Genomic DNA, 12282 nt, shown 5'->3' on the forward strand with positions numbered 1-12282 from the left:
TATTTGGAATCGGTTTAGGGATAATGACATAAACAGTCCCTGAACTTTGGTCCAATGTGCAATTTGGTCCATGAACTTTTAATTTATTTAATGTAGTCCCTGAACTTTAAGCTAATGTTCAATGTGGTCCCTGAACTTTTAATTTGTTCAATGTCATCCCTGAACTTTTGGTACATGTTCAATTTAGTCCCTGAACTATATGAAAATGTTCAATGTTGTCCCTGAACTTGAATTAATGGAAAGGACTGCATTGAACATTTTCATATAGTTCAGGGACCACATTACACATTAAATTAAAGTTTAGGGACTACATTGAACAAATTAAAAGTTCAAGGATCAAAATGCACATTTGGCCAAAATTCAGGGACTGTTTGTGTCATTTTCCCATCGGTTTAATTATGTTCTTGTAAAAGTAATAAGCATTTGACTTCTAAGGTACACATTTATTATTGATTCTATCCGTTACATCGCTTCGTTATTTTTTAAGTTTTAGTTTTAGCTTCACTGCGATCACAAGGACTCACGTGAATGACCTGTAGAAATTTCAGTGCTCAAGCTTTCCTTTATGTGTCCAACTCTACACCGTCATGCCTTCCTTTTTTATTTCTTTTGCTTGCTTCTTCTCTTTCACAACATTGGCTCCACATTTTGCAGGAAAACATAAGAACACCCTCTCTCTCTCTCTCTCTCTCTCTCTCTCTCTCTCTCTCTCTCTCTCTCTCTCTCTCTCTCTCTCAAATGGCCCCAGATTATCATACAAGAGAGCTTAACGAATATCAAGAAGAAAGCTCAACTTCAAGACCTCAACCTCATCATCATCGTCAAGCTACATCCTCATGCTTTTCTCGTATTTCAACCCCAAATCATGTCTTGCATAGCTCAGTTGAAGAACAGGGTGGATGTTTCCATGGAGCATCACAGCCTTCAGATCGTGGACTGGAGGTAAATTGATAAAGCTATCATATGTTATATTGTTAAGCATGATGTATATTTACTGTTTGATTCGAGCTTGAAATTCTCATTAACTAGATCAACCCTTTTCTGATGATAAACAGGCTTTGCCGTCTCCAATCGGCATAACTACATACCAGAAATTAGAAGATCAAAGAGTTAACGAGGATCGTCAAAAGGGACATCATGAACATGGCTCTTCATCATCTTTGCCCTCAAAATACCAGAAATTAGAAGATCAAAGAGTTAACGAGGATCGTCAAAAGGGACATCATGAACATGGCTCTTCATCATCTTTGCCATCGTTTGAGGGGACATCCTCAAAGATGAGGATGATGAGGAAGATGATGATCTCAGAAAGGAGACCATCGCCTAACAAATCATCGGCTCACAAGTCTGAAGACCGATCCTACGCTGACTCAATTACCTCGTCATGTCCACAAATGGTTACTAATGGTGGCTGCAGCGACAGCACCACGGTTAGGGTTTGCGTCGACTGCAACACATCGAAAACCCCACTCTGGAGAAGTGGTCCCAGAGGTCCCAAGGTTCTTTCCTGTTCTTACCCTTAAAATTTAATCCTCTCTTAATCCTCACTTGGTGATATTATCACAGATCATTCATCTGGGTTTAAAAGCTTACTGATCCTCCCACGAATATTGTATTCTCTGAAATTTGTTTTTGTGATGAACTAACTTTTGGAGAATGCAAGAGAAAAGAGTGATCAATTTGTCTTCTGAGATTTTTTTCGTTGTCTGTTCCAAATTATTGGTCTTGAACTGGGATTCTCATAATGTTTAGTGATTGTTAGGTTTAGAACAATTAAAAGTCATTTTGAGGGTTTTCACAAATAGGAAATGTTCTTGAAGTTTTGTTTGCCAAAGTACTGCCGTGACTCCTTCAAGATAAGCTTCTTTGAGAATATACAATAATCAAAGACTCTTCTATGGGACATTTAATTAACTTCGTTCTTTTATCTCGAGGCACAGACGCTTTGCAATGCTTGTGGGATCCGGCAGAGGAAAGCCAGGCGGGCCATGGCGGCCACCGCCACTGCCGCCGCTAGTGTTGCAATTGTTCCTCCTCCTACTATGACTTTGCCTGCAAAGTGTAAGCTGAAAAACAAAGACAACAAGAGACCGGGAAGTAAAGCAGCTATTGATCAAGAATCGGAAACAATCAAGAAAAGATTCAAGCTTCCCTCTCCGACATTGGTATCTCACAGAGAGACGAAGGAGCTTTGTTTGGAGGACTTTGCCACGAGATTGAGCAAGCGTTACTCGGCGAACCTCCAGCGGGTGTTCCCACAAGAAGAGAAGGAAGCTGCCATCTTGCTTATGGCCTTATCCTGTGGCCTCGTCCATGGTTAATAGAACAACTGGTAGAACAGACAAAATGGTTTTATGGTCATTGAACCACCTATCTTCTCCACACATTTACCATCCCAATGCGGTCATGTGACGATGTACCGGGCATTGTGGCACCGGTTACGTGCGGCAACTCCTGAATGGCTTTCATGATCATTGTTTGCTTCTTTAGGTCACTTCCATCACAGATATAACCGATTATGGATGATAAAATGGAAAATCGCTCCTGTAGTAGCATTGAAAAGCTATATGTATGGTCTCCTCAAATTAGTTTAATAATGAGTGCGAGGTTTTTCACTTAATGCATCAAGCTCTGTAAGCTTGCAGCGCGCATTGTCTCTCTCTCTCTCTCTCTCTCTCTCTCTCTCTCGTCAATTATTTGCCCTTCTTTTTCCCAGTTAACATATTCGTTTTGTTGTCTCTGATTCTGCAATTTGAAGACAGGAATTGTTTTCCTATCTCTCGAGAAGATAAGGTCATCTGTATAACATGCATTGTTGTCGTAAGGCTTCAACATTATTCTAAAGTACCAGGTAGACACACATACGAATGAATACTGTTTTTGGCGCAATGAGCACCGGTGGTTCAATTCCATAAAAGTCTGAGGGTAGTGGCAAAACTTTTATGGGGGCATAAAGATCAGCGAAAAAGAAAATTTTCCAAAGAGCAATTTTGTGAGCACGATGAAAGTTTCTTTCAGGAAATGAGCATGCATTGTTATTGCATGTGTGCCTAGGTTAGAAGGTCGCTTGCATTTTCTAGTTGAAGGCGGTATTTTTAAAAGAAGTTAAGAAATCATAATCAAGTCACGATGCTATGGGTCAACCCCTTTTTCTTGCGCCAAAGATCCTACCATTTCCAAAGAACTCCTATTATGAAGAAGTTTGAGTGGGCAGAATTTCGAGAGTGAATATCCCATCGCTTAGGCATCCTTTTCGGGGCGATTTTTTTTTAATTTATTCTGCATGATTTTTCGAGAGTAATCTTTAGGGAAACACGAAATTTCTAGGAAACAAGGTTTTTGCATCTCTTTTATGCACCTCATCACGGGTTTAATTTCTTTATCAAGGTGACCTGTAGTAATATGAAGGGTTTTGCGAAAAGCGTTTTCAATTTTTTTTTTGGTTGAAAAAGCTTTCTCAATTAATTAGCTACGTATAGAGATGGATCTAGAGCAAGCATGTATGGAAGCCAAACTAGTTTAGCAAATGCATAATGATTATCGTTGTGCGAATCGAAACTTAGTTCTTTTCAATCACCGACGAGTATTCACGAAAGCTTTCTCTTTTTTTTATCATTAGAAAGATGCTGTGCTCCAAGAAACCGACAGCAAAAGCATACTTAACTCTTTCAATAGATTTGCCCCTAACTCAGTAAGGTTTTAAGTACGTACAATCGATTTCGATATTTCTTCCTGCATTACTAGCTCCTGACTTTTCAAGGACTATCAGCGCTTCAGGATACTTTCCTCGAGAATCTCTCATGATAAGTCCAACTAGTCTGTGAGAATTCAATGGATGTTTCACAGTTGAGTCGCCATTAATGCATATTATAGCTCTTCATTTGGAAGTTTTTGCTAACTAATACTACTTCCTCGAATTGGGAATGTCAAAAACTTTGGTGGGGGCATGGTTTTAGGGACGAACATGTGAATTTTTCTAAAAATTCGGGGCCTAAGCATAATTTCGGAAAAAGGTTGGGAGCGAGGATACATACGTTGAATTACCGACAGTGCCTACATACGTTGGAAAAATTGGCTAGACTAGAGTAAAATTGAAGAAACTAGATGTCCTTTTGGTGTAATTTGGAGAGTACATTACTTGAAAGCTAATAAATGCAGGTGTTCGCTCACGTTCGTTCACGGTTTGCTAGGACAAGACAAACAATCTCCCGTTGTATAATTTGTTGCCTTGCGGAAAGGACCGTGTAAAGATTCAAAACTGAGATACTACCGAGGCCAAAAAAAGACGGAAGGCATCGACTGCTCACTTTTTACTTGTATCCGGCTTTTTAATGGGACGTACCTAGGACTGCGTTTAACTTATTTAATGTTTGATAAAAAAAATCGGACGGATTAGATAAAGATGAAAATCTAATAACTTATACAATGTTTAATAAATATATGGATATCCAAGCTGAATTGAATGTTGACTGATCATACAGATTGAATGTCGACGTAATGGTTCTTGCTGCTATCAACCTCTCGACGTAATGGTTCTCACCGTCGGCAAATCACACCTTACTCTCCTTGCTATCCTCCACCTCATTCTCCTCTCCGCCCATGCCGGATGGAATGTTAACCGTTCGGATCTCTAAGCCCTCATGAACGTCCAAGCTACCTGAGATCTTTAGCAATCATCAGTCTCCCCTTCATCTTTATTGCTGGCTTGCAATTTTCAATAACCATTAGTCCCGTCGCTAGCCTTATCCTTGCACCAACGCCAAGGTCGAGGTCTAGCAAACGAATGTGCATCTGATGAAGGTGCGGTTGCTCGTGCTATGAGGTGCGTGAGACAAAGGGGAACAACGGCTGTTGCTCCAAATTTGGCCATGGAGGGGAGCGACGACCAGTACTCCAAATCTGCCCTTGGAGCTCCTCCATGCTCCATGGCTGAGGTCGAGTTGAGCTCAACCAAGGAGGCGATACGGTTTTGGCCTTGGAGATCCGTGGCCGAGATTGAGTTTAGCTCATTGATGGCAACAAGACGAAGCTCGGTGGGAGGCAGTGGGTGGCGGCCAAGGGTGGGTAGAGGGGAGAGAGGATAGAGATGAGTGTGAGACATATCCTATCCACCTTTATCCCACATTTCACATGGGATTACTTTATTCTTGTTGTATTGTTCTTATATTTGGCCTTGTACTATCTTGGACAGCACCCAACATAGAATTGGATAACATTTATCATATCTTAACTTTAATCCTAGCTACTAAACATAGCATAGCATCAAACTACATTATATATATATAGTCTCTTTTCTTCTTATTAATAAATGGTGGGAAGGAGCCACCGCCGCGCTACTTTCTCTGGGCATTACAATAAGGGTCTCATGCCACTACGGAATGTCCAGTTTGAGACATAGCTACCTGGTCCTTCCATAGACGTACGAGTCTGCACGTGTCAGAAGTTCGGAAATCTCTCCACACAAAACAACAATGTCTAAGGCATAAGCTACGGAGAAGTTTGCCCATGATAAGACTCGTACCTGTGACCATGATGGTCTCTATTTGACTAAATGGTCAAATAACTGATTTAAATGACGTAAATTTCGTGTTCAAATCACAAGGTTCCTCTTCAACTGTTCTTTCTACCACCTTATTGGACTTCGAGGGCTTTAAGGCGGAGTACTCGGAGTGATAAGGGTATCGCAGTCCTTCATGACGCCAAAATTTGATCAACTCCAAAGTGTAATCAAACTCTGGCTCGCTAGCCATGCCTAACACCTTGTGGATGAGGTCTTACCCGTGTGTATGAGAGAGGTAATTTGCACACATCCGTGTAGTTAATCGAGTCGAAAATTTCAAATACATTGTTATCGAATATGGTGAGAGTACATTAGGACAATTTTACTAATCTATTAAAAGAACAGATTTTTTCCCGTGTTAGGAGATTTTTAAGATAGTTGGTAAGTGTCAAGTAGCTATTTGTGAAAAATTTACCAATAGCTTGATATCCCCGTGACTTGTAAGCGACTCACCGAAATTTTTATAAAATAACCAACTTTTTGTTACTATTTGCAAATTACTGGCTTTTCTTGTCTTTTATTGATTTTTATTTTTCTCTATTAGCAACACTTTAAATTTACCAATTTGATATGAGTAACTTAATAACATTTTTTAATTAAATTACTAAATATATCAACTGTATATGAAATTTACCAACCTTTATATCATGTAAGTTACTAGTTTTTGTCTCGTTAGATTACGTACTAGTTTGGTTTACCAATCCTCGTTTGAGTTGCTTAACAACATTTACTTGTACTATTTAATTTGGCGATTTTTTTGTTGAATTACTAACTTTTATTTGTCTTACTTATCTACCCGATAAATTTACGAACTCTTTTTAGAAATTATCGATATTAATTAGAGTGATTACCAATTTTTCTCTGACTAAATTACCAACTAGTTTTGCATTATCTATTCTTATTTAAGCTAGTTACCAATGTTTATTTATTTATTCTTATTACCGACTTCTCTTATCTCTAGCAAGAACAACTTATCTTCTTTCAATAATGCTTACTTTTCTCATCAACGCCTTAAATTTATTAAAATCATATGAAATTACCACCCTTTATTTGAGCAACTTGCCAACTTTTCTCCAATTAAATTACTGACTAGTTTCGGGTTACAAACTCCCAGCTGAGTTACTAACTAATATTTTATTTGGTAATTTTTGAATTTATCAACTTTTTCGATTTATGCTCTTATTAGATATATGTGGTTATGTTAACGAGTGCCTTAGAGAATATCTCAGCATTTATATTTAGGTTGCAGGTTGGTGTAGAGGGGGAAAACGTGTCCTGATGATAGTAAAATTTTAACAAATAACTGTTTGATTCTTCAATTACACCATGTACATTCATCATGAGAAAAGAATAAAGCATCGAAAGCGGGAACTTTCCTTACTTGGTCGTTTAATTAACGAGTATCGTCGCGGTGAAAAATACGACATACCCATTTATCCTTTTCAAGATATGATGAAGAAGGCACGTTTGCATTTTACTTTGTGAACAGGGATGTGTAAAGATTTTTATGCAGAATGGTCGAGCATATTATGGTAAAGAGGAAGTGAAATTAGAGTTTAAAAAAAAAAAAAAAGATAAGGCAAAAAGCAGGAAGAAAAAAGTTCCGTTGCCGGGACTTGAACCCGGGTCTTTCGGGTGAGAGCCGAATATCCTGACCAACTAGACTACAACGGAGTTGATGTTAGGCGTACCAGCAATTTTAATTTATACTGTTATTCTATGAAAAACCGTTGACACCGCATTCACGCGTGGCGAACCTGGCGATCTTTCGTTTTTCTGTTTTTCCCATGAATAGTATGATATCTCATGAATTGGTGATGACTCTCTTAGTTCTTGTATGGATTTTCTTTGTTCACTCACGCAGATAACTTCCCTCCCTCTGCTATCGCGGTCACTAAACCATTGGAAAAAGCTCGACATCTCAATCGACTGTCACGAGCAACCTTTTACCGACACGCAACCCTTGGTTCGCATCGCGTACAACCGCCAAGGATCCACGTTGGGTTCTATGGAATTGAAACGCAACACAAGACCAGTCGACTTTCAGCTTGTATCAGCAAGACCATAATTTGGATCCTACTGTGTTCTTGCCTCCAGGATGTTAATCTATTCTTAGAGAGAGAGTTTGTATTCAAACAACAGCTAGATAAGCACAAAATTGGATGTCGATTAAACGTAATGGCTCATTAAGTTAACTGTTTGATCCATGGTAAAAAGTTTAAAAGTGTTACGACAGTCTAATCTAACCGAAAAACAGCTCCTCATATTTCCGTAACTAACGAGATGGAGCGACCTGGAATATCTCCCCATCCCACAAGCCTAACAAATTACCGCTGAGGTTATTCAGCAGGTGATTTAGAAGGAAACCTGATAAAAAAAAAAAAACCGATTTGACACTGGCAAAGAGAGTATGGTTGCTGATGGCGCTGGGAGGGAGACCATTTCCTTCACCGATGGAGAATCGGGAACATGAAGAAACACACTTCACACACTCGGGATCGGATTGTTACATCAGATGTCTAGCATTCCTCCTGCCATTGGAACTGCATCATCTCGACTTGTATTATAACCATATACACCATCTCTAGGCATTCACAGGCCTTCCAGTCAATTTGGGGAAAGGATCTTGCTTGCTTAAGACCACCACTTTGCTTTTGTGGGCAAAGTAACCTTTGACGAGGTTCTTGTGTATCAATATGGCAACTATGCACTCCACCTGCCAATTCCACACGCCACTAGATCAAGCTAGCTGTTGGATGAACATGATGAGAGAGAGAGAGAGAGAGAGAGAGAGAGAGAGAGAGAGAGAGAGAGGGGTGAATATGCATGGGTAAGGCAGATTAAAATGTACCTCATCCAAATCCATGTCGATCTCAAGCCATTTCAATGCTTTGATAATAACTTCCAACTTCATCTGGTGGGCTTTGCTTGGGTCCTTCTGCTTTTGAATGATGTAACTATCCAAGAGAAACAACAATGAAAGAATTCTCAGAGATTATTATTCTTCTTCCTAATTGTACCATAATTTCACAGGGAAGAAAGAGATTATGAGAGCTTACATTTTCTTCAGTAGTCTTTGATAAACTTGGAGCTCCAACTTCTCTAGAACAAGATATACACCAGATCTAAGGAACCTGACAAAAAAAATTTATTAGTTTCAGTATTCGAGTTGTCCCCACCATCTTTATCAGGTATAATCGCAGGAAGCACACAAGAAATAGTGACTTTCTTTCTATTGCAGAAAACCAAAGCAGAAGTACCTGTCTTCATGCTCTTCTAGGGCACTTCGAAGAAGTCGAAGGTCACCCCTCTTTAGAGCTAGCACAATATTCCTGTACTGTAAAAGTACATATATCGTCACTTGGGAATGGGCTACTGGGATATTAATGTCTACCATATAACAAAAGACAACTTATAAATCGAATAAACTGAAAACTGATCGTCAACAGGTAAGAACAACAGAACTACTTAGTTGTGCTGGCTCTTTCATATTATTTCCCTCCTTCAGAACTTATAACATCCAACAAAGAAAAGTTAAGCTACCAGCAGACATAAACACCACTCACTGGCATCCAACCTAATGGAGCACAAAGCACAGGAATACTAAAACGTAGAACTCATCAGGAATAAGCAGACAGGCAGATCATACCTCAACCAAGTTATATTTCTCCAGGAGCCAATCTTTCGGTAAAATTCCAATTGAAAGCTTCACCGGTATCAAGTACTTCAATATCATCCTATCAAATGCATATGAAGAATAGGTTTCTCACCATAATGTAGCTACAGAGATCATCTTGTAAATAAAGCTAAGTATATGATGCTAAGAAAACTATAAACAGAGAATCAAGAGGCAAGAAGTGCACATGCAATAGTATTGTTGCCAATAGCCAAGGGAAGAGAGAAAAAGTAGACAATTCAAAATGAAACCAAAAAACAATAGTTCATCAAGGGATATATGATTTTCTAAAAGTCATTTTAGTACTAAACAAAAAGGATAAGGAACTAGTTCCTCCTCGACATGTCAGAGAAGTAATGTCCATTAAGCCAATTGACTTTTATAAAATATTCTCGTCCCAACATTAGAGACATCCAATTTCTCTGGTTCTGCCAACCAGAAAGTAATTTCCCTGGAATAAGTTGGAATCCAGTAAGAAGTACTCAAACTCAGGGTCCATTGACTGGAAGTTGGAAAAAAAATTATCCAAAATCATCCGATCCAACAGGAAAACCAGGTATGCATACGCACAGCATCTATCTGCACATGTGACGTTATGTAGGTCTCATACAATTTAGTTAACGTAACGCAATATTGCTTATATCAACATCAACTTGGAAACCGAACTCTTGATGATATTAAGTGTGAAAAAAACCACTTTTGTCAGAAGAATCCCTCTCAGTTACCAAGAAAATGTAAATATTAATGCAGCAAGACATCTGAACAAACCTTATATTTGCTTCACTATGAGGATTGCAATGTGCCAAGGCATAAGATAATTTTTGTTCAGCCTGCCAGGAAAGAGGAATATACATCGTAAGTCCAAGACAAGAACAGTAAGTTACAACTTTGCATCAAATCAGTATGCCAAATAAGAATGGAATATAATCACATAAAGATCATAATGCCACAGCAGGAGCAATCAAACAAAGAGAAGATGCCAGCAAAACTTGTTTAAAACAGTGAGTCACTTTTTTATCGTACAAGTGAGCCATGTGTAGAGTGCTTAAGTGGTGTGTCCATGCTCCATCCTCAAGAAATAAGGGGTTAAAGCACAGCGTATTTCCTTGCATTGTGCAAGTGGGCCACTGTAAAGTGTTTAACCGGTAGATTCATCCAACATTCACAAGAAATCAAGGCCTAGAGCCTCAGAAAGCCCCATATCATCAAAGCAAAGTACTTAACTTTCTTCTCAACAAAAAATGAAATGTCACCTAAACTGTAAGGCAATAAGACTACTTACAGCTGTAAAATTTTCATTGTAAACTTCCAGACGTCCTGTGTAGTACATGTATGTCACCTGGCAATGCATACCGTGACAGTCAAATGCTGTTTATCTAGCTGCGAACAGAGTTACAAAAGAGGCTGAAGGAATCGCATCAGCAACACAATCAGCATAAGTTTTGACCTTATCTCTTTGAGGAAATTCTTCGAAATCAAATATCCGCGCAGTCTCAATGCTTCTTATGACACTGCGGCAAAGGTGAACTGTACCCAGCTGTAAATTAAAAAATGCTAGCACCTCTTAGATTTCATGCAAAACAAACATCAACTACTTTTAGAAGAAAGGTTTCAGACGGGTTTGCATATAAGACTTATAACATAGAGGCCCAGTATTTGCCAGACTAGCTTTCGAGTTGCATCTTCCACATTATCGGAAAAAGAAACAGGAATGGAGACACAAGGACCATAACCGTAAGCAACAGACGATTTCACAACGCATTTCACCTTAAAGTAAATTTTGAACAGCTGACAAGTCATGTATAATGCTCCTACGCGTTTGGGGCCCTTCCCCTGGACATAAAGAGATCTCCAATATCAGTTAATGCAAAAGCAAGTACCTGTTCTACTCGGAATCAGAGTAGCAGGAAAATCCAATAATGGAGCAAGCCGATTCGTGATAAGAAAAGGAAGCAAACGAGTTGAATGGTGTCCATAATAGAGACTCACGGCTAGGACCCCGAACACTTTCATCAAGAAGGAGCCGGCCGCCTTTAATTTCTCCGGCAACTTCCCATTGGCGGACAGTTCTCTATCCGCCTAGCGAAATCAACCCGCAAAAAAATCAAACACCCGACAGACAATTTCAATACTTTACTGTAAAAGTACCAAAAACCGCACGACAGCGAACATATATGACTTGGAGAAACGAGCAACAAATTACCCTCTCGGCAAGAACCCTAATTTCGTAAGCAATCACATACAATGCCTCCAGTGCCCAAGCCGAGTCCCAGTTCCTAAACTCCTGAATGAACGCGCTGCAATCTCCAACCGATTCGCACAACAATCACGCTCCTGGGCAACTCAGATTCCGAAGCGCGAGAGCTTCAGGGGAAAGAAAACAAAGGGACGCGAAGGGAAATTTTACTTGGCAGCTTTCTCGTAGGCGGGATAGGCGTCGGCCAAGTTGCTGAGCCGGTAGCTCTGGAGGCAACGGAAGAGAGGCGCGACGATCTCCGCGAGCTGGGACCACTTCTCCGACTGCTTGATCAGCCTGATCGCGTCCTGGAAGAGAACGCACCAACACGAGCCGCTCCGATGAATATCGCGATCGAACGGAACGAAACGAAAACTCAAATTCTTCCGGGAAATCGGCCGTCAGATAGGGAGAGGGAGGGGGAGGGGAGGGGGAGGGAGAGACCTGGAGAAGGTTGAGGGCGTCGGCGAGGGAGAGGAGGGAAGGGGAGGCGGAGGAGAGGGAGAGGAGGGGCTTGAGGGAGGCGACGTCCTGGGTGGAGACGGCGTCGGAGAAGCGGCCGAGGTAGTCGGTGACCCGCCGGTGCGCCTCGCCCATGCTCGGGTACGCCATTTTCCGGCCTCCTCCTTCCTCTTCTCCTTCTCCTTCTCCTTCTTCTTCACGCTCGTATCAGATGGATCGACGACCGCTGCGCCCGGCGCTGCATCAGCCGCTGGAAAGTCCTCGCGTTCTTCACGCTCTATTCTTCGGTCGCAGCTGTTGCTGTCCGTCTCCTTTCCGACTTCAAGCTGGCCTCGGATACTACTGACT

At 40.6% G+C, this 12282-nt stretch overlaps 2 protein-coding genes and 1 non-coding gene across 4 annotated transcripts; 1 reads left to right on the forward strand and 2 right to left on the reverse strand.

Annotated features, from left to right (window-relative positions):
• Positions 1–573: 573 nt before the first annotated feature.
• Positions 574–2620, forward strand: LOC115670941 (putative GATA transcription factor 22). 2 transcript variants are annotated; one of them, XM_056320767.1, is made up of 5 exons: positions 574–669; positions 702–942; positions 1056–1084; positions 1172–1499; positions 1941–2620. In XM_056320767.1, exons 2-5 carry the CDS (start codon positions 739–741, stop codon positions 2319–2321), a joined length of 942 nt encoding a protein of 313 aa, XP_056176742.1. In that variant the 5' UTR covers positions 574–669; positions 702–738; the 3' UTR covers positions 2322–2620. The 2 variants fall into 2 exon arrangements, with proteins under 2 accessions (XP_056176742.1, XP_056176741.1); XM_056320766.1 differs by having other exon boundaries at positions 575–669; positions 1056–1499.
• Positions 2621–7161: 4541 nt separating this feature from the next.
• Positions 7162–7234, reverse strand: TRNAE-CUC (transfer RNA glutamic acid (anticodon CUC)). Its single transcript has one exon. It is a non-coding gene; the product is annotated as a tRNA-Glu (tRNA).
• A 473-nt stretch (positions 7235–7707) lies between these two features.
• On the reverse strand, positions 7708–12237 carry LOC115671169 (enhanced ethylene response protein 5). The gene is made up of 13 exons (XM_030592640.2): positions 11917–12237; positions 11644–11780; positions 11440–11533; positions 11226–11315; positions 11004–11069; positions 10684–10773; positions 10519–10575; positions 10005–10066; positions 9210–9297; positions 8821–8897; positions 8620–8694; positions 8412–8517; positions 7708–8276 (listed from the first exon to the last, which is right to left on the reverse strand). The coding sequence occupies exons 1-13, from the start codon at positions 12082–12084 to the stop codon at positions 8145–8147; spliced, it is 1242 nt and encodes a 413-aa protein (XP_030448500.1). The 5' UTR covers positions 12085–12237; the 3' UTR covers positions 7708–8144.
• Between the last annotated feature and the right edge of the window lie 45 nt (positions 12238–12282).

The sequence above is a fragment of the Syzygium oleosum genome, unplaced genomic scaffold (assembly GCF_021117445.2).
Source record: "Syzygium oleosum isolate NSW1041296 unplaced genomic scaffold, Sole_v2.1 Sole_v2.21, whole genome shotgun sequence".
NCBI lineage: Eukaryota > Viridiplantae > Streptophyta > Magnoliopsida > Myrtales > Myrtaceae > Syzygium > Syzygium oleosum.

What these genes read in the sequence shown, in the direction of transcription:
- LOC115670941 (XM_056320766.1), top strand. Translation starts at nt 739, where the DNA reads ATGGCCCCAGATTATCATACAAGAGAGCTTAACGAATATCAAGAAGAA. An exon ending in CTTCAGATCGTGGACTGGAG is followed by an intron (nt 943 to 1,055) that starts GTAAATTGATAA and finishes GATGATAAACAG; the next exon opens with GCTTTGCCGTCTCCAATCGG. An exon ending in GTGGTCCCAGAGGTCCCAAG is followed by an intron (nt 1,500 to 1,940) that starts GTTCTTTCCTGT and finishes CTCGAGGCACAG; the next exon opens with ACGCTTTGCAATGCTTGTGG.
- LOC115671169 (XM_030592640.2), bottom strand. Translation starts at nt 12,084, where the DNA reads ATGGCGTACCCGAGCATGGGCGAGGCGCACCGGCGGGTCACCGACTAC. An exon ending in TGTTCAAAATTTACTTTAAG is followed by an intron (nt 10,774 to 11,003) that starts GTGAAATGCGTT and finishes TTTAATTTACAG; the next exon opens with CTGGGTACAGTTCACCTTTG. An exon ending in CAAAGACTACTGAAGAAAAT is followed by an intron (nt 8,518 to 8,619) that starts GTAAGCTCTCAT and finishes TCTCTTGGATAG; the next exon opens with TTACATCATTCAAAAGCAGA.